At 38.3% G+C, this 20,113-nt stretch overlaps 1 protein-coding gene across 1 annotated transcript in view; it reads right to left on the reverse strand.

The window, feature by feature from the left end:
• The window catches only part of RYR2 (ryanodine receptor 2), a 3,071,198-nt gene that overhangs the window by 601,122 nt on the left and 2,449,963 nt on the right, over window positions 1-20,113 (reverse strand). Inside the window, exon 78 of the mRNA XM_078648003.1 lies at window positions 4,884-4,960. Within this exon, the coding sequence (XP_078504129.1) occupies window positions 4,884-4,960 (77 nt within the window). The remainder of the gene's footprint in view (window positions 1-4,883; window positions 4,961-20,113) is intronic.

Genomic DNA, 20,113 nt, shown 5'->3' on the forward strand with positions numbered 1-20,113 from the left:
ATGAACCAGTGGTCGTTTCTACATTGAAAGGGATGGTTCTGTGAACATTCAGTGGAGCAACATAGTCAAGAACCTGTGAGCCTAACTAGCAGATTCTCTAATATGTCTGTAGAGACGATCAAATGGGGTTCTTTTATGGCACATGCAGTATGCAGGAAGGTCCTTGTGTTGAGGATTTCCAGTTTCTGTACAGAAGGATTGGAATCATTTTGGATGGTGGCTTGGCTATAATACAGAACTTGATTTCCAGTGGGATGTTCCCAATATGGCAGCCAATCAGGAGAGGGACTGAATTGTGATTTAACGTTTTGAGAACTACATTAACAGACAGTTAAATCTGTAGTTTTTGGCATCAGTTGGCTTCTCATTTCTTTGTGTCAAACCTAGGTGGTCTATTTCATTAAATATTTCTTGATTAGGCTTGCGCAACAGGACTTTAGTTCAGGGTAATACCTGTCCTAGGAGTAACATAATGCTTTGGGTGAGGTGAAGGAGTTTATGAGGAATGTCCGTGAGAATCATTTTATTGCTTGGTGATATCTGCACATATGAAGAAGCAGACTATTCTTATACATTTTTGTTGTTCGTTTGCAATGGTGTTTACTTTCTTAGTTGCTATATTGCTAAAGCTGGCAGTAATCATTAATCATCCCTATATTTAGACATATTTTTAGAAGGTATTTCCTAAAGATGAATGTCATGTGTGTGGATGAGTAGGTCTGTGTTTGTGATGTTTTTGACTGGGCTCAATTCATTTTCCACTATATCAAGATCTGAGGGTGCTAGATGAGGAAGTTAGTTTGGAACTAAATCATGCAAAAGGATAACTCCACATATAACTCAAACGATTGTAGGTTTTCAAGTTGACCATATCACGTAATATATTTTAGGTTTTTATTAAGAGTAGTAATCCAAATCTGTAGGCGTCAAATATGTCTAGTTTATGCTTATCCTGACTAAACAAAGGCTAAGAAAAAGAAGACCTCATGGCATTACTGGTGCAGCAATGAAAATACAGAATTTCAAGACTAGTTCAAAATATATGTTCTGTTATATGTTTTCTAGGAAAGCATGCCAGAAGACCCTTTTCAACAAAACTTGGTCAACACAGATGGGACAGTTTGCTAATGTCTGTCCAAAAAGATAGCATTGGAAGAATGAGTTTCAGATCCTAACCAATATAATTAAAAAGGTGATGCTATATACAGAATTCTGGTAGAATTTCAGGACAATGTGATTCGGGTGAATCATAGGGCAAAGAGGTATAGAATATTAGCATGCAGAGAGATTGTTACCTCATAAAATATGGTAAGAGCAATTGTTCGCTTTTAAAATCAGGCCGCAGATGTTGAAATGAATTACTCAATCAACACATCAAGAGTGCAATCCGCAGTTCTACTTGTTGCTGACTGATAGGATAACAAGTTCAGAACTATATTTTCAGTGTTATGATTAATAAAATAAGTAAACATATATAAATATATGTGCATCAGTTTGTAAAAAATCATTTGTTGTCATAATGGAATATATAGCACCCGAGGTCAACAATTATTACACCAATTGCCCATAAAATGTGCACATGAATTAATCAGACCATAATCATGATAACAACAATCAAAATAAAATGAGCAACCAAAATCTTCACCAGGTTGGCAATATACTAGTACCTCCTAAAACCCCTGCATCAATCTAAAGCAGAATTCATATAACCACCTATAGTAAAACAGTCATACCAGCTATTCAGTTTAGTTAATCTAAAAACCCATGTAGCTCTGGAGTGATGAAAAATGATCTTTCCTCCCTAAAATGTTCTCTAAAAAGGAAATGCTGACTATGATACTCCCTCTAAATAAATGACAATTCCATGTTTTGGCTACTATTTTATACTCTGGGCTTCTGATTTTTAAAACGGAAACTTCCATTCCTCATATAATATGTGGCAATCTTACTTTATATAGTTTAGTATCTCACAGGGATCAGTGCATGTGCTTGTAGAAGATTTAGTACATAATGAGGATATAACGAGACCTGGAGCAATGCTAGGACACACAACAACTTACTACTTTAAATTGAAAGTCTTGAATTCTTTCTTAGCCAATATGTCCTTCAAATTCAGATAGTCCAGAAATACAGTTCAGCATCCCAAAATGTCCTCAACCCTGTGTTGAAATACTTTTTTCTTACCTTATCAGGTAAATTAACATCTTGAATTTTCCCTTAAAAACTGACATTACTCATTCAAAAATGTCCTAAAGCCAAGCGGCATAAAGAAAAATACCTAAATGCCGTCACATATGCGCCTATTTTGTCCTTCAGTGTCATGGTCACAGTCTATGAACCAAACAGGGGTACCATGCGTGATTGCAGGAGGTGCTATGACCGTTCACGCCTTCATATAAACCAGCATTGTCAGGTGTACCATGTGTGATCATAGAAGGTGCATTGACCATTTATGCCTTATACAAACTAACATTAAATGGACCCCAAGATAAGTTTAGATTGGAGGGGAGGTCACCCCTACTGAAAGTTTATTGGCAGAACCGGTAGACAAGAGCGTCACGACGACACACGCAGACACGTATCATGCCAGCCTCGTCGGCACTATCTGGGAAGACTGGGTAAAGTTCAATGAGCCACAGAGTCATTACTACGCTACGCATAGTAGGTCGATCACCACAGACAACCTCTGCTCGCCTTGGGGGTACGCCACTGACGCTAAGGGGGACTATGTGGAGAATATTAATGGTCCGTACAACTTGGATGGGCTGATTAGCACATGTACACTGCATGGGGAAGGCTATTGGCGTGTACTGATACTGTGTACTTACGAATATGTACCACTGTACTGCATTATCACTAACATGCTACCTGTAAAATGTCAACCAAAACCCAATAAACAAATTTAAACAAAAAAAAAAATGGACCCCAGGATTACCACTGAATTGTGCCAAGGTACCTGCCACATCAGTAACAGGATGTTTTTTTTCTTTAACAAAGCATACCTCAATATTGACAAATTTCTACTTATACTTATATATAGACACCACCAATAGTTTGTTGGAATGCAATATTCAGCTGCTCTTATTCTTTCTTGGTCAAAATACATATTTTTAATTTAGGTAGGTCATTTTGAAATTTTTCTTCCTAATAGATGTGAAGATGATTCGTTCCCTTCAGTAGTTTGGGAGGTCACATCGAGCAACATATTGTCTGTGTTCACCTGTCAGCTTATGTTAAACTCTAAATTGTCTGCCATTGCTATAGTTAGATTACTGGTATGGATGTTTAATAGCTAGTTGAGTGAGCATACATCTCTGGTGAACCCAGAAACTACTGCATGTTAGTGCAAACAAATTCCTAGATACAAACATTTTGTATAGGCCCACCCTCCAGTACGTAGACCAACTGCAATCTGCACATGGCAGGTAGCAGCCCCCAGGTCAACATTTTCCTCCGCAGTCTAGCTTGATCTATCTATATGAATGTCTTGGAGGGTTTGATAAATGTTAATTATAACGGAATGATCCTTTGCTGATGGGCAAATTTATTGACAAGCTTTAGGACAGTTGCATCATTCATCTGTGGGATGACCACATAAAGTCTGTTTGAGCCTCAGGAATAATGCCTCGGCTCTAGTCCTTCAAAATATTACTGATCAGCTTCGCAGATGGAAGTAAAAGACAATATGCAATAATTTTTCTGGCAATTAACATTTACCATTTTGCGATGTGGAGCTTCCATGGCTGCCTGCCAAATTGGTGGAGAATATCCTGTCTTGATAATAGCGTTTTAAAATAGGAAGCCATCTTTCAGTTTTAATGATGACCACCCATTAGAACCAAAGGCTGTATAGGTTTTATACTATGGAAAAAATCTTTATAATTATTGGCTGAGAAAGGAATTCAATTAGGGGTCCTGTCTGACTTGCCGCTCTCTCCAGCAACAAGCAAATACACCTGTTCCCTTTTAACATCTGCCTTTGTGGGTGAATTAGACTTCACCTGGAAGTCTACTACATCCACAAAGGCAGATGTTAGTGCAACTGGTAGTACACAGAGAAACGGTCCATTTGGAGTCATGGCTTTCAACATGGGATAATGCTTTATGAAAAAGAATGTTGGTCCCCTGTCAACAGTAGGAATGGGACCAGTATGTGGATCCCAGCAGCCAATTGGCACTTGGCCAGATGTTACCACATAACCATGCCCAACGCCTCACTGGCACAATTAGAAGCGAGCTGTGGGGGCAGAACACAAGCTTTTACTGTCCCTATCTGCCTGGGGAAACGGGCTTCTTCCTGAAACAAGATCTCTACAAGGAGCACCATAGCTTGACAGAGTGGACATGTTGAAGTAGCTTCACCTCTCAAACCATGCTGGTCAGCCAATATTGTTTATGTAAAAAATGATGAAGGTAGGGGACAAAAATGAGGGAGGATGTGGAGGCTTTTGGATAAATATTAGGTTTCTCTATCACTGCCCTTTAGCTTTATGATAGTTAGGCAGTGCCTATTTCATTCTATTTGATATTTTTGTGTTTGTTTTGGTTAAGAAAGTAGAACACATGTCTTTGAGTTCTTATTTCCTTTAGGTTCAAAGTTAAACGTTTTCCACTAGTTTATTTGTGCCGAATTCCCACTGTGACTAGCATATGCGGAGAGGACATTAGGCAAAGAAAAACAGAAATGTAAACTATTTCAAATGGATTATACATTTGCTTTCATGGGTGTGGAGCGACTACCAGCAATAATTACTCATTCAAAGTTGGCAAGCAGTGCTGCATTAGGTCATTAAAAAAAAGATGACTTTCAAAAGACAAAAATTAAACATGGCAGCAAAAATATCAGAGACGTATCATGCAATTAAATGACGATAGTTGCTTACCTACATGATTGCATGAGACCAGCAAGGCTCTGAAAGAAACCCACATCCTTTTTGTCCTTGAGGTAGTCTAGCATTTTCTGCAACAAACATAAACCACACAGCTTGCCAAATATGCAAACCAATTTGCAATATGCACAATATGTTAGGCACTAAATCACTAATAATTAATCTTTAGAAACTTGGACAGATGATCAAATTACATTTTATGACACCAGGCACTATATTATATCAGACCAGTGTTCACCAGTGTCACCCAGGGCACCTAAATTGCCTGCACCAGGTGCTCACATAAGTCAAGCAATGGAACACAAAAAGCTGAGCGCAGATGTATAATAAATGTGTTAGTTACCTGTAACTGCAGTTATCCAGTATTGGTATCTTTCATAGATTCACACGCCTGAATCATTCCCCGTCGTCGGGATGGGAGTCCCTGGTATGTAAATAAAGTAATGTCCCATTAGACATACAGAGTAATAGGCCAAAGGCCTCACATTATTAACATATCCAGGTCCTTTTGTAATAAGGACCAAACTCTAGAGAGCAACCAATCAGCTGCCACCACCCTCTGGAACCTTCCTGGAAGGAGCTCTAGTCCCTCAGATTTTCGTAAGCACAGTGCTATATATAGGAACAACTGAGAGTACTAGGTGAGCCCTTCCAAGGGAGGCGGATGGGTTGCATGTGAATCTATGAAAGATACCAATACTGGATAACTGCAGTTACAGGTAAGTAACACATTTTGTATCCAGTATTAGTGTATCTTTCACAGATTCACATGCCTGAATCAGAGTGGAAAGCAATGATAAGCACATTTCCTTTTGCATGTAGAACCTGAAGCATTAGTGAACAAATACACACACACACATACATATATATATATATATATATATATATATATATATATATATATATATATATATATATATTACCTACTGGCGGTTGCCAGTAGGTATATATTGTTAGGACTTAGTTACCATATGAAATTGCGAACATTCTATTGGGAATAACTTTGACGCCCATTGAGGGATCTGCCTGTAATTTTCCTTAAATTTGCCTCGCTGCGCTACGCTTCTTCCCTGAAAGTTTCGGGGGGATTCGTCAAGCGGGGGCCGAGAAAAAAGGGGGGTCCCAAAACATGTTTTCTCCATGTTAATTTCCATAGGGACATTCTGACAAGGCTACGGCTGAACGGAATTACACCAGATTTGACTGGTATGCAGCAGTGCCTTTCTTATGTTTGGTGTAAATCCCTCCAGTAGTTTTTGAGAAAATTGAATGTGAAATTGAGTCCAATGCAATTTTCCATAGGACCTTTAGACACAGCTACAGCCCGAACGGCTGAATGGAATTACTGCAAACTTGGCAAAATGGTAGAGCCTGGTATGCAGAAGTGCCTTTTGTATATTTGGTGAAAATCCCTTCAGTAATTGTTGAGAAAATCGACTTTTTTCAAATTATATATCTATAGGCGGGACACGGTGCGCTCACTGGCTTGCACCGTCCTTGCACTGTCCTTGCACGTGCGCGGACCTTAGCGTGCGCGCGCGGAATTCTGATTGGCTGTTGGACGTCTGTCAACATTCCAGTCAGTCGAAATGAGAAAGTGTTGTCCGCCATCTTGTTTTTGTGGCAGATGATAGTGATTGTAAACAGAAGTGTAATAGTTGACAAGGAGGCAGGGTATAGATTCCTGAGCCCCCTAGGTTTTGTCATGGTGTCTGTAAAGGACCCCGAAGGTTGAAAAAAATAAAAAATAAAAAATTTAAAATATCGGGGTCCGCGCACCGTGCGCGAACCGCGGCTCAAAAAGACAAGAAAGAAATACATTAAAATAACAAGTTTCAGTGTTTAGATGTTGGTTGAGTGCAACATTGAGTGATGACTCTTTCACCTTTGGGTTTAGGTAGGTGTTTTGTGGAGAGTTAGGGGGTCATTAGGATGGCGGATTTCCCGCATACTCCGGGCCGGCGGAAGCCACCGCCGGCCCGGAGTATGCGGGAAATCCGCCGAGGAGGCATGAAAGACCCACCGCCAAATCAGGATGGCTGGTGGGTCTCCCAATCCGTCCGCCGCTTTTCCGCCGCGGTCGGAAGGCGACCACGGCGGAAAAGCAATAACATGGCTGGCGGTGTCTATCAGACACCGCCAGCCATATTAGGATGCAGGGTGAGTCATGCTTTTCCGCGGCGGCTTTTCCGCCGTGGAAAAGCATACGGACAGTCACTTTGGGGGCCCGTTGCGGGCCCCCTGGGTGAAGGTTGCGTGGGGGGTGCACATGGGGGGTACCTATGGTACCCCCCTGCCCTTGCGTGCACGAAGCGGCAGGCACCGCGCGGTGCCTGCCGCTTTGTGCATGCAAATGCACACCTTTCGTTTTTTGCATTGCGGCGGATGCTGCTTCGAGCAGCATCCGCCGCAATGTAAAACATACAGGATGTGACCTCCAGGGTGGCGGTCACATCCTAATTGCTATGGAGGGACCGCCGCTGCCCATGCGGACGGTCCCTCCAACTCAGGGGTGGCGGACGGACGCAAGTCCGTCCGCCATCCTAATCGGCCCCTTAGTGTGGTAATTGGTAGAGAGCATTGGGGGTAGGTTGAAGATTATGTGAATTTGAATGTGTTGATAATTTGAACCAATTAAAATGTTACTTTGGTTTTGATTTTGTGTGTGATGAAAAGTGATTGGCTGGGTATTTGAATATGTATGAAAAATGAGAGGGAAACACAGCCATTTTGAGATTTTAGTGTTTGAGGTATACTTCTGAGGTGTGAGATTGAGACAGAATTTACTGTACAACAGTTTTCTAGAAGGTGAGTTGTTAATTTGTAAGGAGAACTCTGTTGTTCACTTTAAGTTATTAGGAAAAATGTTTTCTGTTAGTTATTTAATGTTTTTCTGTTATACTTATGGATTGAGTAGGGCAACATCAGATGCAGTGCTTTATATTTCTAATTCTTGCTTGATACTATACATTGTCCAGGGAAACACGGCCATTTTGTGACTATAGGGAAACACAGCCATTTTGAGATTTTAGTGTTTGAGGTATATTTCTGAGGTGTGAGATTGAGACAGAATTTACTGTACAACAGTTTTCTAGAAGGTGAGTTGTTAATTTCTAAGGAGAACTCTGTTGTTCACTTTAAGTTAATAGGAAAAATAGGTCCGCGCACCGTGAGTGCGCGGTAAATGCACGGTGCGCGAACCCTATCGCCGCCATTTTGTGGTTTCAGAAGAGAGTGAAAAATATAACTTAAAAACATGGGAAGGGGGTAGGGTAGAGTGTCCCTGACCCCTTATGCCTTCTCAGGGGGTCGTTCAAGGACTCCTAAGGTTAAACATAATGTTTTTTAAAAAAAAAAAAATAACAGAAAACACGATAGGTCCACGCACGGGGAGTGCTCGGTGCGCGGACCTCGGTAAAAATTAATACAAAAAATAAAGTTAAAAATTATATTTGAGTGTTTACATGTTAGTTGGCTCTAAAAAGAGCCGTTGTGTTCATTGTGTTTTTTTTGGTACCTACAAGTAAGTACCAATGCAGAGTCTGATGTTACAGAGATAGACTCTGTTCCCTTCATCAGTGAAATGTACACCATCTGTCCTATAGATGCCTTGCATGTTGTAACGCAAGTTGTTGTGGTATATACAACCCATTCCATAGTCTCTCATGTATGCAGAAACAGATTTATTTACATGTTTCCTTGCTTTCTCAATCTGTGGACAAAATTGATTGGACCAATTCCATTTTTGTCTTTGGCATATATTGGAATAGACAAAGGCAGTTTGAGGAAAAAGTGACATCAATTGTCCAAAGATGTCCTTCAATAGCATTTCCAGACCAACCCCAGTCATAATGCATACGTCATTTCCACCACAGTGCACAATTATAAGGTCAGGATGTGGGAGATGCATGAAGGATTTCACCAATGGTATCAATTGGTGACATCTCAATCCTCTCTGGCCAATCCATAAAATATCCACATTTGGTAAATCAAGGTTTAAAATTCCTCTGTTTGTTGCATACCTTTTAGACGAGAATACAAAACGGTGTCCTACAAACGATACTGAAGGCATTTTCAAGGCAGGTCTGGTTGTACTCAGATGAGGGCTGTAAATGAAATGGCAGTTGGAAAGCTTGCATTGTAGAAAAAAAAGAGGAGGACATTCACTGCACTTGAAGCTTAAGAAATGATTGGTGCTTTCTGAAAATGAAAAAGAGCATATTAGGGTGCATAGTTTTGTTTTTTTTAAAAAAGCAATTCTATTGTTCAGAAAAGATCATTGAAAGGAACATTGCACATGATTAGCTGTTATTTTGAAAGCTCTAACAACCTTGGTGGATTCATTTGCAACAAAGTATAATGAACTTTTAAACTCTGTTCTTCCTTAGGTGGGAGTTACCATGGTGACAGGTTGAATGAGCACTAGGGGGATGGGTGAATATTATGTGAGTTTGAAATTGTGGGAATGTAGAACCAATTGAAATGTTAGTTTAGTTTTGAAATAGTGTGGGAAGAGATTTCATTGGTTAAGACCTGAAATATGTGTGAAGAATGAGTGGGAAAGTGTGCCATTTCTGGTTTCAGCGTCTGAGGGGCATTTCAGAGATTCTGCTTAAGAAAATCTGCTGTGTGTTTGACACTGTTCTATATTTTCAAAAGCGATTTTAAAGGTGAGTAATATAGAGAGAGTGCTGTTTGCAGTATTGGGAAGCATAACAAGCATATTGGGCTTCATTCCTGTTGTATTTTGAAAATGGGTCAGGTTTCTGCATTGTAGTGTAGTGTTCATTTAAATGGGTTGTGCTCTGTGTGTACAATGATTTACCATGCTAAATGTTTTTTGATAACATGTGTGGCTTAAAGATTTTTGACAAGGATCACAGTGAGTATCTGTGTGAATTAAGGAATTATTTTTTTTACCTTTTTCCATAATGTTAGCTGTGTGTGCTTACAGTTTGTATTTTTTAGTTTATAAGGTAGACTTTTTTTATATTGTTTTTTATGCTTGGATTCAATGCTGGTATATAGATAGTATTGCTTTAACCCAAATATTAACATATTAACTGTAACTTTATTTCATATTTCATGGAGATTAATTAAGTGACTCTTTCATGGACACTGTGTAAAAACAAAATGAATTGTGGGTACTTTTGATATGTTTTTAATGTATGTTTTTCTCTTGCCTTTTATGATTTTAACAAAAATCGAATAAAGTGTATTGTGACTGACTGACTGACTGACTGACTGACTGACTAGTGTAATGGTTTCTTTGGACTTCTAAATATGCTCCTTTTTTAGAAGCGCCTTGTGCAACCTTTAACATGGGTGGAAGAAGTGAATGTATGGAGAGGGATAGGAATGGCAGACAGAAAACCATATGAAATGGTGTGCGAGATGCATAAAGGATTTCACTAATGGCATCAATTGAGATGGAATATAAGATAAAGAGGGGCATATTTACAAGCCGCTTGCGCAATGTTTGACATTAATGCTGGTATAGAGATAGTGTAATGGTTTCATTGGCATATTTACAAGCCGCTTGCGCAATGTTTGACATTAATGCTGGTATAGAGATAGTGTAATGGTTTAATTGGCATATTTACAAGCCGCTTGCGCAATGTTTGACATTAATGCTGGTATAGAGATGGTGTAATGGTTTCATTGGCATATTTACAAGCCCCTTGCGCAATGTTTGACATTAATGCTGGTATAGAGATAGTGTAATGTTTTCATTGGCATATTTACAAGCCCCTTGTGCAATGTTTGACATTAATGCTGGTATAGAGATTGTGTAATGGTTTCATTGGCATATTTACAAACCGCTTGCGCAATGTTTAACATTAATGCTGGTATAGAGATTGTGTTATGGTTTCATTGGCATATGTACAAGCCGCTTGCGCAATGTTTGACATTAATGCTGGTATAGAGATAGTGTAATGGTTTCATTGGCATATTTACAAGCCGCTTGCGCAATGTTTGACATTAATGCTGGTATAGAGATAGTGTAATGGTTTCACTGGCATATTTACAAGCCGATTCCGCAATGTTTGACATTAATGCTGGTATAGAGATAGTGTAATGGTTTCATTGGCATATTTACAAGCCGCTTGCGTAATGTTTGACATTAATGCTGGTATAGAGATAGTGTAATGGTTTCATTGGCATATTTACAAGCCGCTTGCGCAATGTTTGACATTAATGCTGGTGTAGAGATAGTGTAATGGTTTCATTGGCATATTTACAAGCCGCTTGCGCAATGTTTGACATTAATGCTGGTGTAGAGATAGTGTAATAGTTTCATTGGCATATTTACAAGCCGCTTGCGCAATGTTTGACATTAATGCTGGTGTAGAGATAGTGTAATAGTTTAATTGGCATATTTACAAGCCCCTTGCGCAATGTTTGACATTAATGCTGGTGTAGAGATAGTGTAATGGTTTCATTGGCATATTTACAAGCCCCTTGCGCAATGTTTAACCCTAATGCTGGTATAGAGATAGTGTAATGGTTTCATTGGCATATTTACAAGCCCTTTGTACAATGTTTGATATGGGTGCCAGCAGAAAATGCATGCAGAGTAATAAAATTGGCACACAGACAAGAATATGAAATGCTTTGAGAGATCTGTAAAGGATTTTTTAATGGCATCAATTGAGATGGAATATACAAAAAACAGAGGTATATTTACAAGCCCGTTGCGCAATGTTTGACATGGGTGCAAGCAGAAAATGCATGCAGAGTAATAAAATTGTCACACTGATAAGAATATGAAATGCTGTGAGAGATGCGTAAAGTATTTTACTAATGGCATAAATTGAGATAGAATATACAAAAAAGAGAGGCATATTTACAAGCCCCTTGTGCAATGTTTAACATTAATGCTGGTATAGAGATAGTGTAATGGTTTCATTGGCATATTTACAACCCCTTGCGTAATGCATATTCTTGTCTGTGTGCCAATTGTATTACTCTGCATGCATTTTCTGCTTGCACCCATTTCAAACATTGCGCAAGGGGCTTGTAAATATGCCTCTCTTTTTTGTATATTCTATCTCAATTTATGCCATTAGTAAAATCCTTTACGCATCTCTCAAGGCATTTCATATTCTTGTCTGTGTGCAAATTTTATCACTCTGCATGCATTTACTGCTTGTACCCATGTTAAACATTGTGCAAGGGGCTTATAAATATGGCCCTCTTTATCTTATATTCCATCTCAATTGATGCCATTAGTGAAATCCTTTATGCATCTTCCACACCATTTCATATTGTTTTCTATCTGCTATTCCTATCCCTCTCCATATATTCACTGCTTGCACCCATGTTAAAGGTTGCGCAAGGCGCTTGTAAAAAAGGTGCATATTTACAAGCCAAATTAAACTATTAGCACTATCTCTGTACCAGCATTGAATTCAAGCATGAGAAACACTTTAAAAAGAAGTGTACTCTGTAAGCTAAAAGATACAAATTGTGAGCACACACAGCTAACATTATGGAAAAAGATGAAAATATAATTCCTTAATTCACATACACACTCAGTGTGTCCCTTGTCAAAAAACTTAAAGCCAGACATTTCAACAAAAAACATTTAGTATGGTAAATTGTTTTAGACACAGAAAGTGAGATGAGACACACACCCAAACAGACAGATGGTGTAGGCAGAGATTGAGATGACACACACATACAAACAGAGAGATGGTGGAAGGAGAGAGTGAGATGAGGCATGCAAAGAGGGAGATGGTGCAGGCAGAGAGTCATATGGGACACACAAAGAGAGATGTGAACTAGTGTTTATATTGTTTAGTTAATGTAATTGCTATGTGCTATGTTGGCAGTGGTCTATAATATGTCATATTTTTCTTTTCAACAGATTGTAAATATCTACAGAGTCATAATAGATTATGCCTACCAAGAACCGCAAACAATAGACTCTATAAGCAAGGTTTATCAATCAAGAGGACTCAATTAGAAGATTCATCCAGAAGACAATCTTCAGAGAAAAGAAAAAATGCTCCTGGTAATGCACCTGTGCTTCCTGTTGCTTCAGAAGAAGTGCTGGGAGTAGAGCCCTGCTCCTCTGATGATCTTTTTATTACAGCTTTACTCCAATTGTTTGGGTGTATATTCCGGACATGGCATTCCATGCTATAAGTTCCAAAGCTGTACTGTTTCTGTGGATTCCCTCTTGAAAGTACTCTGTGACCGATTTTACATGTGACAAAAGGCGCATTTACCTTTTTCCCGCTTTCTGGGTTTTTAAAACAATTTCCGTACTATGGACTCTATCTGTGTTCTAGGGGTTTTAGGAACAAACTCTTCTGAAGATGAAGTAGAAGAATCCTCAAGTTCCTTGTGTTCAGAATGCTCTTGTCCAAAGGCTATTAGTTTCTGGCAACGAATGCATTGCATCATCAAATTGTTAAGTTCAGGTTGGATATTTGCAACCATTGATGCTTGCATTGGTGGTGCTATTGCTTTAGAATCAGTGCTGGGAGCAGAGCCCTGCTCCTCTGATCTTTTCATTACAGCTTTACTCCAATTGTTTGGTTGTATATTTCGGACATGGTGTTCTATGCTATAAGTTCCAAAGCTGTACTTCTTCTGTGGATCCCCTCTTGAAAGTACTGTGTCACAGATTTTACATGTGACAAAAGGCACATTTACCTTTTTCTATTTTTCTGGGTATTTAAAACATTTCCGTACTATGGACTCTCTCTCTGTTCTAGGGGTTTCTCAGGTTCCTGCTGTTCAGCCATTTCATCAGATTTTTCAAGAGCAAAGTGCTGATGAAAAAAGGTGTTGCTTCCTCGAAAGCCAAAGAAGAATGATGAAGATGGGAGGGGGTCTTTTAAGAATTAGAGTAGGAAGTATTATAAACCAATAAAATCTTTTGTTATAGGGTCACATGGTTGGACGTAAGCTTACGGAGTGTTTACGGAGCGTTTACGGAGTGCTCACGTAAGCGTATGTTGCGTTTACGTTTTATTTACGGAGCGCTTACGTCATCTTATGATGTGCTTACGTGGTACGCACCCTTGTGACATTTATAATTGTTTAAATAAAGTTATATATGTGGTTTAAAAGTTTAAAATAAACATGTTCTTTTTTTATCTCAGTTAATATGTTCCTTTATATTGTATAATGAATATGTAGATATAATGATTTAGCACCCTCGTGATATTTATAATTGTTTAAATAAAGTTATATATGTTGTTTAAAAGTTTAAAATAAACATGTTCTTTATTTTCCCAGGTAATGTGTTCCTTTATATTGTTCAATGAATACGAAGATATAACGATTTAAAGTTAAAAAACTTTCAGAGGTAAATAATGAATTCCTGTGTACATGCATATCTGTGCATGTACATTTGTGCCATGTGGCACACATACATGTCGTAAGACCATGTATGTGTGTGACATGGCACACAAGTCAGAATCAGGGGTGCAACAGGCTGTCAAAGTGATAACCTGTCCCCCTTGTCAATTCGGTAATTTTACCGATTCGGTATTTACTGATTCGGTAATTGCCATTGATTCCTATTGGCCTCAAGACTTATAGGAATCAATGGCAATTACCAAATCGGTAAATATCGATTCAGTAAAATGACTGAATTATACAGATTCGGTAATTTCAAAAGAGAAATTACCTACATCCAAATTACCTACTCTTAAATATTGAAGTGGTATGATTTGGTATTTATGAGTAGGTAAATCGAGATTACGTGCATCTGGCCCATTGAGTTGTAACATATTTATATACATATGTTACATTTCAGTGCTTTGGAAGTAGTACAGTATACTATAGGTAAACACCTTATAGGTTTATGCTGTACCACATCCTTATAGTTTTGCACTTTGACATTCAGTATGACAAACTTTTACATACAAACATAGAAATGTAGTTCTTTTTTTAACCAGTAGAGGTAGTTGTAAAAAGAACTGTTTGGTACGCACCCTTACAAGATTTGTAATTGCTTAAATAAAGTTATATATGTTTTTTAAAAGTTGCTTAAATAAAGTTATACATGTTGTTTAAAAGTTGCTTAACTAAAGTTATATATGTTGTTTAAAAATTTAAATAAACATGTTCTTTATTTTCCCAGATAATGTGTACTTTTATATTGTACAATGAATATGTAGATATAACGATAACACTTTGGGGGGTAAACAATGAATTGCTGTGTACATGCACATCTGTGCATGTACATTTGTGCCATGTGGCACACATACATGTCATAAGACCATGTATGTGTGTGACATGGCATACAATTCAGAATCAGGGGTGCAACAGGCTGTCTAAGTGACAACCTGTCCCCGTTGACAATTCGGTAATTTTACCGAATCGGTATTTACTGATTCAGTAATTGCCATTGATTCCTATTGGCCTCAAGGCCCATAGGAATCAATGGCAATTACCGAATTGGTAAATACCGATTCGGTAAAATGACTGAATTAAACAGATTCAGTAATTTCAAAAGAGAAATTACCTACATCCCATTTACCTACTCTTAAATATTGAAGTGGTATGATTTGGGACGCGATGTAGGTAGGCATTTACTGGTCGGTAACGGCTAAATTTGGCCGTTACCGACTGGTAAATGCCTTTTCCTATGTAGGAGGCATTTATTTACAGATTTGGTATTTTTACCGATTCTGTATTTACCGAATCGGTAAAATTACCGAATCGGTAAATACAGACTCGGTAAAAATACCAAATCTGTAAATTCTAATGTAGGTAGCACTGTTGATCTTGCTAGAGGCGTCTAAGAATTCGTTATTTACCACTCAATACAAATGGGTGGTAAATAAGGAATTCCTGTGTACATGCACATCTGTGCATGTACACCTGTGCCATGTGGCACACATACATTCCTTAAGGGCATGTATGTGTGTCACATTGCACACAAGCCAAAAACAGGGGTGCTACAGGGTGTCAAAGTGACACCCTGTTCCCCCTGGCAGGATTCGGTATTTACCAATTCGGTAATTACCGAATCGGTATTTGCCATTGATTCCTATGGGCTTCAAGGCCCATAGGAATCAATGGCAAATACAGATTCGGTAATTACCGAATTTCACCGAATCGGTAATTAATTCGGTAAAAATACCTACATCCCCATTGCAAGTTCTTAAATACCGAATTGGTATGATTCGGTATTTAAGAAGTGGTATTCTGGGATTACCTACATCGGGCCCCTGGTATTTATGAGTAGGTAAATCGAGATTACGTACATCTGGCCCATTGAGTTGTAACATATTTATATACATATGTTACATTTCAGTGCTTTGGAAGTACTACATTATACTATAGGTAAACACCCTATAGATTTATGCTGTACCACATCCTTATAGTTTTGCACTTTTACATTTACTATAACAAACTTTTACATACAAACATAGAAATATAGTTCTTTTTTTGACCAGTAGAGGTAGTTCTAAAAATAACTGGGTTTTTTGTATTTTTTTTGGTTGCTAGAAAAACGGTGTAAAAAAATGGACTTTATAACCAAAACAATTGTTCAACATGAACAAACCATGAAAAATAAAGAAAAAAATTATTTGGTGCACTTGTGGCTCCTGTTTTTCTGCAAAATAACTTCTACGGACTGTTGTCCAAAGGAAACTAATTTATTGCACTGTATGCACTGCATCATTAGATTTTTCAATTCCGGCTGGATATTGGCAATCGTGGAAGCTGGCATTGGTGGTGCTGTTGAAGTACTAGGAGCAGAGCCCTACTCTTCAGATCTACGCACCACAGCTCTAGCCCAATTGTTGGGGTGCATATTCTTAACATGGCGTTCCATGCTATAGGTTCCAAAAGAGTATTTTTTATTTGGATTGCCTCTTGACAATACTGTGTCACAGATGTTGCATGTGACATGCGGTGCATTGACTTTCTTCAAACCTTCTGGGAATGAAAAAAACTTCCAGACTATGGACTCTTTTTTAGATGAATGGGGGTCCTCTTCCACATATTCTTCTGAAGAAGAATGTTCTGATTCCTCACGTTCAGCCATTTCCAAACAAGCCAGGAGCTGTTGAAAGTAGATGTTGCTTCTCTGAAAGCCAAAGAAGAATGATGAACATGGGAGGAGTCTGTCTACAATTGGAGTAGGAAGTACTATAAACCAATAAAATGTCTTGTTTTTAGGTCACATGGTTGAACGTAATCTTACGGAGCGTTTACGGAGCATTTACGTAAACTTACGCAAGCTTACGGTGCGTTTACGTATTATTTACGGAGCGGTTACGTCATCTTACGATGCGCTTACGTAATACGCACCCTCGCGAGATTTATAGTTGCTTTAATAAAGTTATATATGGTCTTTAAAAGTTTAAATTAACATGTTCTTTATTATCCCAGATAATGTGTACCTTTACATTGTGCAATGAATACGTAGATATAAAGTTTTAAAGTTTATAAAACTTTCGGGGGTAAGAGCTCGGAGCTTTTACGTTGCGCGGACGGAGCTCTTACGTTGCGTGCACGTGCGACGCACCCTCGCGAGATTTGTTACTACTTTAAAAAGTAATATACTGTTGTTAAAAGTTTTAAAAAAACATTTTCTACATTAAAGCAAATATTATCTACCTTAAAAATCAACGTTAAAAACGTAGATATTATGTTTTAGAAATGTTTTAAAATTTGTCGGGGTAAGAGCTCAGAGCGTTTACGGTGTGGTTTCGGAGTGCTCACAGTGCGCGGACCCTGTAATCATATAAAAAAAACTTGAAAATAAAAATATATATATTCACTGAAAAAACTATAGGTTTGAAGCCTTACATAGTTAGGTATTAGCAATTAAAAAACCTTGAAAATTCACTGAAAAAACCATAGGTTTCAGGTCATATATAGTTAGGTATTAGCATTTAAAAAACCTTGGAAATTCACTGAAAAAACCATAGGTTTCAGGTCATATATAGTTAGGAATTAGCATTTAAAAAAACGTGCAAATTCACTGAAAAAAACATAGGCTTCAGGTCATATATAGTTAGGTAATAGCATTTAAAAAACCATTGAAATTGCTCCTATATAGTTAGTTGGACTAACTATATTTCGTGCACCCGCAATCCACTGCTGATGATGTCACATATTACATCATTCATGACATGGTCAGTGACATCACTGATGACATCACTGATGACATCTCAAATGACATCACTGATGACATCTCAAATGACATCACTGATGACATCACTGATGACATCTCAAATGACATCACTGATGACATCACTGATGACATCTCAATTGACATCACTGATGACATCATTCATGTGATAATACGATGCACCTCCTCATACTCTAATCTAACCTTTGATACACCCAGTCTTAAATACAAACTACCATTCTTGAAACATATTGACACACCAAAACCAGTTACTACGTACGCACTCACTGATGCCTAGGTTTACACACACATCCACTCATTCACCCATACAATCACTCATAGATACAGTCACTCATCAATACAATACTATCATATGCACTTATACACCTATAGAGACACTCACACACTTTCACTCATCCATGGAGTTTCTCACACACCTAGTCAGTCATGCAAAGAATCAATCACACTCCCATTTCCTCATCTATACAGTTATACACACAACACCTTACTATTCAAACATATACTAACACATACTTACTCTCTTAAACAATCACTGATACAAGTACACATTGATCCATACAGCCACTTGCATAATCACTGGCTCTCATGTATAGTCATTTATATATACCAACTCTCACATGCACTGTGTTTTACATATGTACTTACTTGGACATGTAGCACTGAGATATACATTCACTCGCCAACACACCAATGCACACAGTAAACCGCCCATACAGCTGTTTCCATATGCACTCTTGAACTCATACACCTAGTGAATCAACTGCTCACACATCTATGCACAGTCACACACCTCCCAGTCACCCACACACACACTCAGTCTCACATACAAATACTTGGGCAACCAATCAATGACCCATATAGCCACTCATATAGCTACTGATCAACACATACAGCATCTTACACAACAACAGACATACTGATGCACACATTTAGACAGTTTAGTCACTAACCCATGCATTCAGTAAGACACATTTAATCACTCACTCATACAGTCAGTCACACGCCTACTAAATCCTTCATCCAGACACTTATACATCTACTCATTCTTCAATATGTAAAACATATTTAAACTTTACAGAAACCCACAGTCACTGGATGATGTCATCAGTGATGTCATCAGTGATGTCATTTGAGATGTCATCAGTGATGTCATCAGCGATGTCACTGACCATGTCATGAATGATGTAATATGTGACATCATCAGCAGTGGATTGCGGGTGCGCGAAATATAGTTAGTCCAACTAACTATATAGGAGCAATTTCAATGGTTTTTTAAATGCTAATACCTAACTATATATGACCTGAAACCTATGGTTTTTTCAGTGAATTTGCACGGTTTTTTAAATGCTAATTCTTAACTATATATGACCTGAAACCTATGGTTTTTTCAGTGAATCTCCAAGGTTTTTTAAATGCTAATACCTAACTATATATGACCTGAAACCTATGTTTTTTTGGTTTTTTCAGTGAATATTATATATATATATATATATATATATATATATATATATATATATATATATATATCCACACAACCTCCAGCAACACTGTAGGAAGAGGCCACTCGGGGAACTCAGGAAACAAGCCTTTAATAGACACGCAGGTAAGGCATGATGCATTTCGACATTGTAGTCTTCCTCAGACGCCCCTGCTGCACTAACAAACAGTCCCACGCTTCCACTTTTGAATCCGACTGCAGATCTCCCATTTGTGAGAGGAAGCACCTCCCCTACCATGTGAGCGCTCACCTGCTGTAGTGCTGTTGGTACTACAGCACCCAGAATGCAACATCCCTGGGTTGGTAATGCGAGGGGAATAATTATGTGTGTGTATATATATATATTATAGTAAGTATAGAAAGTATTGTGAGTGACTTAAAGGAATTACAAGGTAACATCAACAAGACATAATACAGGTATGACCAACAAACGAATGAGTATGAACTATTGGTCAAAAAACTTAAGGAGAATAGTAATATCATTATCCGCCCCAGTGACAAAGGCGGCAACGTTGTGCTTCAAACCAAGGCTGCATAGGACAAAGAGGCATTCCATCAGCTTAACAATAGAGAACACTACTCAAGACTCAAAGG

The sequence above is a fragment of the Lissotriton helveticus genome, chromosome 6 (genome assembly GCF_964261635.1).
Source record: "Lissotriton helveticus chromosome 6, aLisHel1.1, whole genome shotgun sequence".
NCBI classification, from domain to species: domain Eukaryota; kingdom Metazoa; phylum Chordata; class Amphibia; order Caudata; family Salamandridae; genus Lissotriton; species Lissotriton helveticus.